The sequence below is a fragment of the Pezoporus wallicus genome, unplaced genomic scaffold (assembly GCF_028554395.1).
Source record: "Pezoporus wallicus isolate ANWC-B61680 ecotype Strahan unplaced genomic scaffold, APGP_CSIRO_Pwel_v1 contig_13458, whole genome shotgun sequence".
Classification (NCBI taxonomy): Eukaryota; Metazoa; Chordata; class Aves; order Psittaciformes; family Psittacidae; genus Pezoporus; species Pezoporus wallicus.
Genome location: NW_026635549.1, coordinates 454079 through 467189, shown reverse-complemented (window position 1 = coordinate 467189; position 13111 = coordinate 454079). Strand labels below are relative to the sequence as shown.

The window sequence follows — 13111 nt, the reverse complement described above, 5'->3', positions numbered from 1 at the left end:
AGAACTTGGTTACTAGTGGGAGCAGTTTCAGAAGGAAAGCATCGTACATGGCAGTGGCAGGACACGAGACGCAGAGAGACTGAGGATAACTGGGGAGGTAGAGAACGGACGGAGGAATGGAAAAATGTGGTAAGAGCAAAGGGTACCAAAGGATGGAGAAAAGCAGATGGAGGAGAAACGCAGGGTGGGAGAAACAACTCAACTGGGGGGGGAGGTACAGAAAGAAAATACCAGCTCCTATAGACCTCACAGTGAGGTTAATAAGAAAACCTGACCCAAGTTTAAGAGCCCATGTCAGTCCCAGCATTCTGCCCATGCTCTGCAATCCCCTTCCTGCGCTCTCCTGCCTACACTTGATGCCTACTTCTGCTGCCTTCCCTTTGCTATCATGAGCTTGGAATCAAACACAAGCATCTAAGCAAACCCATGGGCTCATGGCCTGCCAGCTGATCGATTGCTAATCGGGCGTTCGGCCAGCGACCAGCTTCACCAGCCTGAATCACCTCATGCCTGTGTCTGTTCTGCAAATCTGTTAGCGTTAGTAAAGTCATACTTGGTTTACAGCAAGTTAGGGTGGGAATTGCAGGTCTGATAAGTACAAAATGGTCTTTTATGGGTGGAGAATTGTTTTGTGTTTTATATCAGCGTGTCTTGCAAAGGGAAGGGCTCATCCCCCGACTCAGCAGCTTTACGCTTGTGTATCACAGTCCCTATCTTGAAGAATTAGGGACATCCCTTGAGAAGGATGTGATTTATGCTGGGGGAGAGGAGTCTGTCTTATGCAGGGAGCATTTTAAAATGTGTAAAGTGAAAGATCATAAACTCTGTGCAAAATTACTATAGGTGTGGCTTACCAAGCAAAAGAGTTAATTTGCCTTGAGTTATGCTAGCTAAGCAATAACTAAAGACTTGATGTCACAGAAAATCAGTTCATTCTGAATGATTTGGACCAAGCATTATACAGCAACAGGATAGCATTCTGCTTTCAGGATGTTTTGAAGGAAAAAGCAAAAGGAGAGGTCCTCCTCTTATAGATGCATTTAGACTTGACTTCTCTGAAAGCTTATGCTTCAGTCTGTGTGCAAATTGAATGGGTGTCAGCTACTCCTCCCTCAGCCCCATATAGCTACACCCTGTGAGGTGAGCTACCATTAAGTAATAACTACTTCCCACTCTTAAAGTGTGTGTAAAGAGACGTGGCTTTTCTGGCAGACATTAAACCAAGCGGGGTTTTGCTTGTGTCTTCTCTCTGCATTGTTTGGTCTGAAGCATCCTTAACCTCTGAATTTTATCAGACACAAAAAGAATGGCACTTTTGTGTAGTGATGTTCTTGGTTCAGCTTTCAAGTAAATATGTGAGAAATTTTAACTGCTTAGTTTGGTTTTTTTTTTTTTCCCTGAGATGAAGATGTAGAGGATGATATTTGAGGTTGATGTGGAATTTACCACCAATTTTAGCTTCTGGATATTACTGACCATGTTGCATGAGGTCATCATCAGTCTATTTTAGAGTAACACCAACTCAGTACCATGCAGTGAGCATACGCACAGTTTATGAAACTTCAGCTTTTATGTAGCTAATATTATTAATAATAATAATGTCAAGTTATGATTTTTTGTGAAATTAAGACTAGTTTTGATATATTGATAACAGATTAATTCCTACAGCTGAAAATTGCCTCAGAATAACTCCTTACCAAGTATTTTTGCAAATCAGTAATATAAAATACAAATGCTCAGTGCATTTGGCCTTTGTAAACTTTTGAAAGTTTTCAATCTATGTAGCAATTTATTTAAATTGTACAGTTTCTTTCTTTAGCTTGTAATTGTTTAAATAAGCTATTATTTAATCTCCCTTGCCCTGTGACCGTTTCTCAGTGGAGTGCTGGTGGCATCACCGCACAAAAACTTGCTATCTACAAACTTCAGGCCTAAAACCACTTCAGAATGTTAAGCTAAAGCTGAGCAAACATTTTCTGATCCCAAAAGAGGGCCCAATTGTTTTTCAGTGCAAAGGGAAAAGACTAAATTAGGGCTTCCTTTATTCTGGAAAATAGTGGCAACATCACCTTTCACCTCACCTCTGAAGAGAAACCTGCATTCACCATCCTTCTCCCTCTGGAGAACATGAGCCCGCATCTTCCAAAGGAGTAATCAGACCATTAAACTGGTGGGGCTATGAAATCAATGTATTTTATTCTTTCCTTCCAGAGTTGTTTCACTTCCTCAAAGGCAAGTAAAGATTAATTGGGCCAGAGCAGCCTTGTCGTTAGCAGGATGTTCTGAGAGGCAAGTAGAGGTTGTGAACTGCAAGCTCCTCTTTATGGCTGTCCTAAGCACTCCCCAGTAGCAACCTCACAAGCACCTGCATTAGTTTCTATTGTTGGTACAATTTCTGTAATGTATTTAAAGATTTCATCAAACCAAAGCAAGAAACAGAATTTCTTTCTAGTCTTGTGATTGAGGATGCTTTCCTGAATAATTGGAGATTTTTACTGCAATTTAAGAAGAGCATTACATTATCCAAAGCGTAACAGCTTCAGTGATGGAAGAAAAGATAGTTAAAGTGTTTTTTCTAGGAGATGATATTAGATAATAAGACAGCAGATCGTTGTTTTGCTTTTTGTTTCCCTGGCTGTCTAACCTTTTATTTTATTCAATTTTATTTCAATTCAAAGCATATTAGAATTAAATTTATTTTTGGCTTGACTGGAAAATTTATTCAGCATGAAACAATGTTGTTTTTGTCAAGGAAATAAAACAATGAAAACAACTAGTAGAAGGTGTCCCTGCCCATGGCAGGGGGGCTCAGAGCTACATGATCTTAAGGTCCTTTCCAACCGAAACCATTCTATGATTCTCTGATTCTATAACTTCTCAAGGTTCAGTTTTAAGTCTGTAGGTGCTACACCCAAGAGGCATTCATATAAATAGAAAGATGGGAGGTGGTGTTTCCATCTCTGAAATTAAATTACTGTTACCGGTAGTTCAGCTCTATGCCTTTGGCTTGAAGAGTTTGTCTAGCAGAGCCTTTTTTCTTATGAGGAAAAATCAGTTATGAGATGTAGGTGATTATGTCCTGTTTCCTAACTACAGGAAAGAAACAGAATGACCAGGGAGCAGTGTTTTCTGTCTCTTCTAATGAAAGGATTTGGAGACATCAAATGTTACTAATAAGCAGCAGGTTGAACTACCCATAAAGGGATATTTATTTAGCTGGTAGCAATGCTGTTGAAGTCATTGACAGAGAATATTGTGGATGTTAAAAGTTTATGTGGGTTTTGAAAGATGTTAAATTTGTAGAAGAAGAATCTATCCAGGGTTATTAAATGAAAAAGAAAGAAAAAGGTTTCTGTGACTCAGGGAAGTCCAGAATTGTCAGCAGCTGAAAATGTATCCTGGGAATATATTGTGTTAACTCTTTCCCTTTACCATCTGCCTGGAAACAGCAGGCTGGATGGACCCCTGGTCAGGGTTATAAGGGTATTATTTCTGGGTGAGCCATGGGGACATGGACAGTAAGGTGCATCTGGGTGGCTCCAGCGTAGCCTGGCTGATGGCTGTCTTGCCTTGCTGCCTACTTGTGTGTCCCTGCAGCAATCCTGCTGCCTGAGGCCAAGATCTATTTCAATCTGTGGGATAGGATTTTGCACTACAAAAAGTGAGGCCTTACAGCTGAATTTAAGACTTAAAAGAAAAAAAAAGGGCAAAAAAACCCCTCAAAACCAAACCAAATGCTGATGTGTTCTCTATTGAAACTGTGTGAATAGGAACATATTCAAGCTTCTAAATATATTTTTGTGTAACAGTCTAAAGGCTGCAGGGACTTTTCCATTCCTAATTATATAGTGTTGTGTGCTGTCTGTTTCTGACTTGCAACTTCAAAAATAGATATTAGAGTCTAAATGAAACATAGGGAGAGGTGTAAAGAGATGCTGTTTATGATGAGGAGCTGCTCTGCTAATGTTCTTCCCGATATTGTTACCTGTCACTTGTGTTTTAAATTCAATTGCAATCATGCAGACCCTTTAATACGTTAACATTTCATTAAGATGGCTGTTAAAAAATACATCTATCCGTTGCTAAAGCATCAGTGAAGGACAATAAATGTAAATGTCTTGTGGCAGTTCAGTAGCTGTTGTCTCTCAGGTCTCAGCAAGGTCACATCATTAACAGGATGTGGAAACACAGTCACTTCAGGCAGTACCACATTCTGACATTCAGAAGTATGCTCTGAAATCTGAATTATTCCCTGACAATTTGGACTCCAGCCTCTGTTCTGAAAGTGAAATAAAGCTCAAAGTCCTGTGGTAGCACACCTGCGAGTCACGCTGCTGCGACCTTAAGCCCTCCTGGATGTGATCTGAAATTTTTGACTGCATCATAGCTGGCATTTTCACCTCCTAAGTTACCACTGTACTCCAGGTATCTAAAAGTAGAGTTTCCTTTGTCCTTTTAGCATTCTTATGCAACCTTCTGGAGGACAAGGACTAGGACTTCGTGCTAGTGCATCCTGGACTGGGAATTAGAAAAGTGACTGAGATGCTGCGCTGATCCAGAGGGATTGAGCTGGGTTTGTGTGCACAGACTTTTTCTGCCGCTCCTCTGCTTCTTTTGCATTCTACCATTTAGGCAGGAGGATGCTAGAGCTTGACTTCCAGTTGGAAAGATAGGTAGCTCTTTTCTATGCCAAAACCACTGCAAAAAGTCAAAGGAGTGAACAGTGGGCTGTGCGGGTAACTAACACAACTTCAGGTCACCCTCCAAAACCTCATGCCAGCTAAAGGCTGTGATATGCAGAAGGACAGGCTAGGTTTCCATTATGTAGCAGTACAATCTACACATACACTTAAATCAGAACCACTTGTAAGATTCTTTTACTTCGGTCTCTGGGCTGGAAATCATTCCAGTTGCTGATACACTGCAGGAGCACAGCACTGCCCTTAAGCAAGCACACCCTGCTTTTTGGCAAGACTAGTTAGCTCAGCCATGCTCTAGCCTTCAGGCTTCCCACAGCCAGCACACCGAAACTGGTTTGCCAGTGCAGGTGGAGAAAGCATCATCCATCTGCGTGTGTGTCCTTACAGGAATGCTGTGTGAGAGTTTAGTTCCCGCCTTCACACACACACAAACGTACACAGAGTGCATGGTGGAAGGGTTTGCCCTTCATCTCTCACTTCTGAAGACTGGTTACAAGGGTGAACACAGCAGGGAAAAGGCAGGGAGCTGCTTTTGTTGGTTAGTTATGTTTATGCTGAGTATGCCTAGAGGCTGCACTGAGGGTTGGTCCTTGTTTGAGATGAGCCAAGAAGGTGTAGACTCTCCTCTGGAAAGTTTGTTCAGACTGTAAACAGGAGACAAAGGAAGCGGGATGCAGGTGGGGTTTTAATCCTCTATTTGAAGCTTATGGATAAAAGAAGTTAAATGACCTGCTCAGGGTTGCGCAGGAAGCGTTGAGGTGGTACCAGGACAGCATTTTGGGGGAAAAGATTATATTTTTTTCAATTTATTCCATCACAACAGATCAGTGCAACTTGCTAAAGAATTCAGAACACTGAAGGATTATTTTTTTTCTCTTACAGATAAATTGTAGTGGGTTTAGTCACTATTTTCTTTCCTCAAAACCAAAACCAATTCTACTCTTCCTAAAACATACGTTAAATTCAATGCTTCAAATAGTGTCTTCATATTAAATACAGCTGAGTTACAATTGTATTGCACCAATATTTCCACGTATATTTAAAGCAGAATCACTCACAGGATTTCAGATTTTTAAGTTCAGCCCAAATTCTGCTGCTTCATTCACAAATTATTCCCTCCCACCCCAAATCGTAGCTTTTATCAAATATTATTTTGTTAGTAACCATTCTATGAGAGATTTTAAATTTCATTATAAAGCACATAAGGGAAAAATTTTGAGATGGGATTATCTGCTACCTTCATCAGACAATTCCACAAGCACTCTCTTGCTTCCAGAAATAGGCAGAATTCTGTTCTACTGGTGAGTTTTATCTCTATATTTTTAGAGTAGATATAGCAGTAGTTTTATACTGCTTTAAAATGTCAGGAAGGGGCCTGAGGGTGTATGTGAATTTGCTACGGAAATTGGATCATGTGTCTAAGGATCGTTATACCTAAGGAAACCGTATGCCCTGTGGTATATATACATATCATTGGCATTTAGTTTTGGCTCTATGTTCTGTAATTGGCAAGGCAGATCTGAAGGCTTCTGTGGTAAATTTGAGTTCCTTGAATTCTTATTTGAAATATGAAAAAATAATAAAATAATTACATGGGTGGTACCAATAATTGCATTTTTTACCCCTAAATGCTGTATTTTACTTACTACGGGATAGGAAGGGTGCAAATAGAATTAAAAAGGAAGAAAAAGGTAGGGGACAGAGAGTCAGTCTTCCCTAACTAGAAGAACTAGAACAGACCAGACTAATTCTCCTAGGGTCAGGGTCAATATATTAGTATCATTATTCGCTGCTCTGTTGAAGAAAGGATAATAGTCCTTTCAGCTTGTCACCTGTAATCCTGTGTTCCTGCTTAAAGTTCTGTGTTCTTGTAACTTCTTGAAGAAAGAATCAACCCTTTTGAAGGGAAACTTTGGCTGAAAAGGTTAGACAAAGCAGGAGCAAAGAAACAAAGTGGAAGTTTAGTCTTCTCTCTCTTTTGTTGTCTACCCAATACCTCCATACTGATATATAGAGGTATGTATCTGCCCAATGCATTCCGTAGCTTTACACTGATTCTCCCTTAATAACAGTTTTTTCACCTTGATTTCTAAGCTTTGAGTAACGAATAATAAAAGTCTGTATCAATTTAAGCTTTTCTGAGAAGACATCTGGAAAAAAAACCCACCTTAAATATCCTTATAAATAATCTATTGATCTTGGGCATTCTGCAATAGAAAACATGGAAGATTAAATTCTTCCCTGTGAGGGTGCTGAGGCACTAGCACAGGGTGCTCAGAGAAGATGCAATTGCCCCATCCCTGGCAGTGTTCAAGGCCAGGTTGGACGGGGCTTGGAGCACCCTGCTCCAGTGGAAGGTGTCCCTGCCCATGGCAGGGGGTTGGATCTGGGTGAGTTTTAAGGTCCCTTCCAACCCAAATCATTCCATGATTCTATGATCCTATTTGTGAGAAGCAGTCCCATTAATAGACTGCCAGCTAGTCTGGAAGTGTCTAAGACCCATGGGTTACTTCAGCTTTTACTGTCATGGTGTTGTCCTATGGAGCACAAATCATTCCCTTGTTCCCAAGTCCGTAGTTGGTTCCAACTAGCTCCTTTGTGGAGCTGCAAGTTGGCTAATGTGTCTTGGCAGGACTATTTGGTCTTTGGGGGCTCCTTGCTGCCACACTTGGCTGCTTTGGGTTTCTCTTCAGGGCACCATATTGCACTGAACAAATGAACAGAATAATCATTACCAGTTGTCACCTACTATATTTCCTGTAAGTGCCTAAGGATTGCCCTCATCTTGTTTAGTTAAAACTTGACTGAAGCAATTATTAGCTTTTCAAGGATTTCTTCACAGCTCCTAGAAAAGAGTAAACATAAAATTCAGATGAAGGCGGTCAGATTGAGAACACACTTGGAATAAGCACATAAAGAATAGTATTTTTCCTCAATCCAAGCCCTTATCTGCTTTGGAGACAGCAACAATTATTGTAACTCTCTGTGTGCCTGCCATTCCTCCTTAGTGCCAAATCTCTCTCATATTTCTTGTATCAGTTTGTAATTGTCTTGGCATGGTTATAGCATGTGCTCTATATTTTACCATCCACAGTTCTTCATATATGAATTATATCACAAAAGCCTTGTAGCATGCATCTATTTTGTTTAAGTATTTAGGTGAGCCATGCCAAGGAAGAGCTGCCTAACTCATTTTAACTCAGCCATTACCTGCATGGGTGATTCTACAAACTGGAATAAATTTAAGTATATGTATAATGCTAAGTCACTCTTTGAGTATTTTGGCTAAAATAGAAATAGGATTTGACCTCAAAAATTAATCAGAGACTTTTACATTGTGCTGAATTGAGATATGAGGGTGGTGAGGCACTGGAATGGGTTGCCCAAGGAAGTTGTGAATGCTCCATCCCTGGCAATATTCAAGGCCAGGTTGGACAGAGCCTTGAGTGACATGGTTTAGTGTGAAGTGTCCCTGCCCATTGCAGGGGGGTTGGAACTTGATGATCTTAAGGTGCTTTCCAACCCTAACTATTCTATGATTCTATGAAGCCCCTCTTTTTCCGAGGAAACAATAGGATGAACATTTGCTTTTAGGCTTATGTTCTTTTAAAATATAGTTAGAACATACTTTCATTAATTTTTTTTTCAACATGACACAATGTATTCTCCAAAATACTTCTAATTACATGTTATTTTCATTAAAACATGAGGGAATTTAGTCAAGAACTCTGTGAACCTTTTTCACCAGATGCTGATATTATATTGTTGAATCTGAGCAACTAAAGTTCTACATCTTAAGATGAGTTTTAAGAGTTCTTTTCACATGCAGTTAGAGAAAATTGAATTTCCTCTAATTTCTTAATTGTTGTAAAAGTCATTAGCTATAGCTTAAAATACTTTAAAACTTACTTTTCTGCTTTCTGTTTCATTAGATATTTTGTCAGTTTTTACTATCTTAAAAAGTAAATGTATGAATAGGTCTCACTGAAGTATATGGCATTAAGGCTTACAAGGACAATGGCAGTAATTTAAAAGCTCTGACACTGTTTAAGAAATGATGAAATATTAAAAAATATACTTATGGTAGCTGTCACAGCTTCTGTCTTTAGATACTAACAGCTATGGCAAGTACTGGTCCTGAAAACTTTCTCCATAGATTTAAGGAGAAAAATATGACATTACAGTCTCTGTGTTGACATGCTGCTTCAGATTTCTTCCTTTATTTTTTTCTCTGAAGTTGCATTTTTTAATGAATAATGATATGTGTTTATCTTCCAAGTGCTCCATATTTCTGAATTTTAAAAATGCTCTGGAGTTTCTAGATTAATAATAATAATAAAAGATTGAATTAGCTGTTAAGGTTGGAGTCATCTCACCAGCTTATGTCATATATTTCATTGCACCATGAACTGCTGTTTTAGAGGTCTCAATATTCTCAATGTATATTTGTAGACCTCTGAGATCATTATGTTCTGTTGATCCAGTACAGGGGTCAGCATGCCCTCCAAAAGATTGTGTTAAAACCCACAGAACTCTATAGGCACATATATTTGTGCACAGTCTTATGCATGTGCATTTTTGTATTTTATTTATGAGACCTAAAAACCTCATCTTTTTCTACATGAGGGTGGAAAAATAACCTAGAGGTTTGGAAAGGTATACCTGGATATCTAGCACTGGATGCGTTTGTCACAGCAGACAAGAGTAATCGTCCGGCTAATTCTGCACTGACAAAGCTTGTACTTGTATGCAAACAAAATCCTTTGTATGAAAGTATTTCTGTCACTGGATCAACTTTGTATTCTCTCAGCCTATTAATCCTACAGTATTAATCTGTCTATGTTTTATTGAGGATAGTCGTACTGTTTTAAGCAACTCGATAACTCGAAAAGCCAAATTTTAGCCACCAAGGTGAGAATTCTGTTGCAGTGTAAATGTCCTTTTCCAAAGAGTTTTGCTTTTTCGGTAGTGGAGGTGTGTGGCTTACTGATTTTGGCAAGTTAATTCCTTGTTGTTTGACTTTCTCCAAAAGACATGCTTTTTCCCTTAATAGGAGCCTTTATGAGCTTTAACACTTGACTTTATGGGAGGATTTATGTAGATAGGATCTAGCGATACCAGTGTTCATCAGTGCAGGGCACAGAGTATATGAAAATAAAAGAAATGTAATCCTCCTTTTTACTTTTTTTTAATCTTTTCCCATGTTTTTATCTTCATAACCATCCAATGGTTAGACTCCTACAGTTTATTCACTACGCATGGTGTAGCCAATTGTATTTCATATATGGCAAAAGTAAGTTAGAAATTTGACAAGAATCAAGTATATAGTAATATTAATAGAATAGCAGCTTAGACTTAATTACTGTCTTTCTGAGTGGGAAGAACTAGCTGGATACATTCTCAAGAATGAAACACTTTAGAGCACTTATTTATTTTACATCCAAACCGCACAATTAAACACTTGGAAAATTAATAGTTCTGGCATTGAAAGCAAGTACCAAAACTAACCATTGAATGAAAACTGGAAACTTTGCAATACAGTACTTTTTATCAGAAGGGACGTATCCATTTTGTGTCCCTTCCAAGTTCAACCAATTATCAGATAAAAGCTGCTATCACCATTTTCCCCTGCAAATATCCTTTCAAAAGGCTGATAACAGAGAAGGTCCTTGGTTTCAAATAGTTGTGGTCTTTCTATTGTTTTGCCTCAAAACAAAACCAGCAGCACAAGAACATAACAAAAATCCATCCTAAACTCTCAGAGTTCAGATAAACTTTTGGTAGAGGTTGTTCTTTCATGTGCTAAGACTCCTGAGCAATGCCCAGCTCAAGTGTTCTTTTGCTGCAAAGAGGACACATTTGATAGTTGATCTTTATCTATAGAAACGTAGCTGAAATGGGAATATTTTTAGCAACCAATATTTTCTTTACTGATTGTCCTTTCAGATATGCAGAAGAACACATTAATTTACATATGCCTTTTTTCTTCTGTAAGCAAAATACTTAGAAGCCTCTTCATCATAAATGTACTTCACAAGAACAGTGGCATCTCAATTCATCTAATTCTTTGGAATTTGACTTCTCAGTTACCCTCATTTGCAGAGAAAGGGTGGCCAAGCAGTTAAGTCATTAGACCGCTGCTTTGGAGATGGATTTTACTGCTCTCAATGTAGATTTGCTTTCTAACTTGGACATATCTGTCAGGCAAGGAGAATAATGCTCTATTTAACCAGGACATTTTTGAGGGTGAATGTATTAGTTCATCCTTAGATAATATAGTAAATTCCAAAAGTAAGAATATGAGGGAATTTTATTAGTAGTCTATGAAAAATAGATGCTATTACCATACAACAGATCCTGGAGTCTGTAGTTAGTGGTGAAAACATAAAGAATGACATTTACTCAAATTATTTAGCATGAAACATTCTCTTTTAAATTGTCTGCTTTTTGTAGGACAGCTTTTTTTCTTTGACAACTTAGAATTCTTTGGCTCTGATGAAGAAATATGGGAGATTTAAGGAGGTACTGGAACAATTGCTGGTCTCTCTGTATTAAATTAAATCAACTTATTTCCCTTAAGAGTAACTGCCGTAGTAATAGAATGAAGCATGAAGCTTGTAACTTGATTATTTTGTTAAGAAAAAAAGTTTTTTTTAATGAAGTCTGTAAAGACAAGTTGTTTATTACTCATTTGTACCACTCTAGTGGATCCAACCCCAATTTATGAAGGAGGATGGCAGGCGTGGGTGGTTAGGTAGACTTCAGTTTGAATCAGGAATGTTTTTTGGAGGGACTAAGTGTTCTGGTTCTATCTCACTGCTGATGAAGCACATTGCATCAAGTCTGGCAGCTGGCAGGCTTCTCAATGGAGTGTGCTCTATTTTACACCACTAGTGACAAAAATCTGTGTTTGGTCCAAAATAACAATTGAAGCATTTAGTACCTATGGTTCTTTGCTTTTCTTGTAGGGTCAACGATTGCATCTTGCGAGTGAATGAGGTCGATGTGTCAGAAGTCTCACACAGCAAAGCCGTGGAGGCCCTAAAAGAGGCTGGCTCCATAGTACGACTGTACGTTCGTCGAAGAAGGCCTATTCTGGAGACCGTGGTAGAGATCAAGTTGTTCAAGGGACCTAAAGGTAAATGCGAAAATGAAAAGACATCCATTTTAAACTTGATGCTTAACCTCTCTTCAGCTCAAATATCATCTGAATTTGTTGATTTCTTAACTAGTTAGCCTGTGAAATACTGCAGTTCACTTAGGCTTGTAGAACTAGAATTTATGGTTTCATGTCTCTTCCTGAAATATAAAGAAATTGAAGGATTTGTGATTTCTTTCATTTGATTTTTATTGTGGAGATGGCTCATTGTCTCTTGAAGAAATGCAAGATGAAGAGATGCTATGCTTTACATTGGCTGCATGCATACTTCCTCTAAAGTTCCTCCACTGAGACCTCTGACTTTCATTTAAGGTGCCATTGAATACAGTTTCCAAATTCTCTCTTTTTTTTTTTTTTTTTAGAAGGCCTCATGATTATCCAATTTATCCTTTCTATTTCATGTTGTTGGTTTCTTGCACAGTTTTCTTTGGAACAAGAAGACAGGAATACTAACTTGTGCATTATGTAGGAGAATTTTACGTGGAAGTCTAGCATGAAACCTTCACTAGTCTAAATCAGCTTTATCACTTCCAGCAGAACCTTCTGGTTACAGAAAAAAAAACACCACCAAACAACAAGCAAACCCAAATTCTTTTCTAGAATCATTAGTACCAACTATGAATATTAGATTTTCTTCTTTCCTTTTGAAAAAGGAACGTTTTTATTTGTAGAATGTTACGTTTAACAAATGTAATTTTATTGTTTTTCCTACCTGAAATTTCCCTCTGGCTACTGTGTTTTTCTTCATAGCTAATTTCTGGGCAAAGAAAATGGTTATTTTCACAGTACTGTGTTCATTCTATCTGAATAGGATGAACAGCAGTAATTTTTATATCCATACTGATTATTTCATAAGTCTTTAAATTAAAATTATATACGTTAAATGGGGAAATCCGTATGTCTCAGTCTATGCCATACCCATGAGATTATTCAACCTGTTTTATCAACAGTGAGTAACCTGTAGCTGTTGTTTCAGTGGTTTCCCTTGCTTCTCATCTCATGTGAAAATTGCAGGATGCTTCTGCATACTTTTTATACCAGTAATTGAGTATATTTATTTCTAATACACATGGAACCATTGAGATTATCCATTCATCATAAGCAAAGACAGTGCACGGCTTTCAGTGTTGCACTGTACTTCTTCTATGTACATATATCATGGTTATTTGACACAGCAGTGTATTCATCATCCTCTGCTCTTGGCAAATAGTAGATTTAAACACGCATCTGAGGGTAAACCCCCGGAAGTCTG

The 13111-nt window shown here is 38.4% G+C and overlaps 1 protein-coding gene across 24 annotated transcripts in view; it reads left to right on the top strand.

Annotated features, from left to right (window-relative positions):
- Positions 1-13111, top strand: part of DLG2 (discs large MAGUK scaffold protein 2) — a 995744-nt gene that overhangs the window by 678947 nt on the left and 303686 nt on the right. For all 24 annotated transcript variants that reach the window (XM_057396723.1, XM_057396722.1, XM_057396721.1 and 21 more), the window contains one exon: positions 11669-11838. In XM_057396723.1, coding sequence (XP_057252706.1) covers positions 11669-11838 — 170 coding nt within the window. The remainder of the gene's footprint in view (positions 1-11668; positions 11839-13111) is intronic.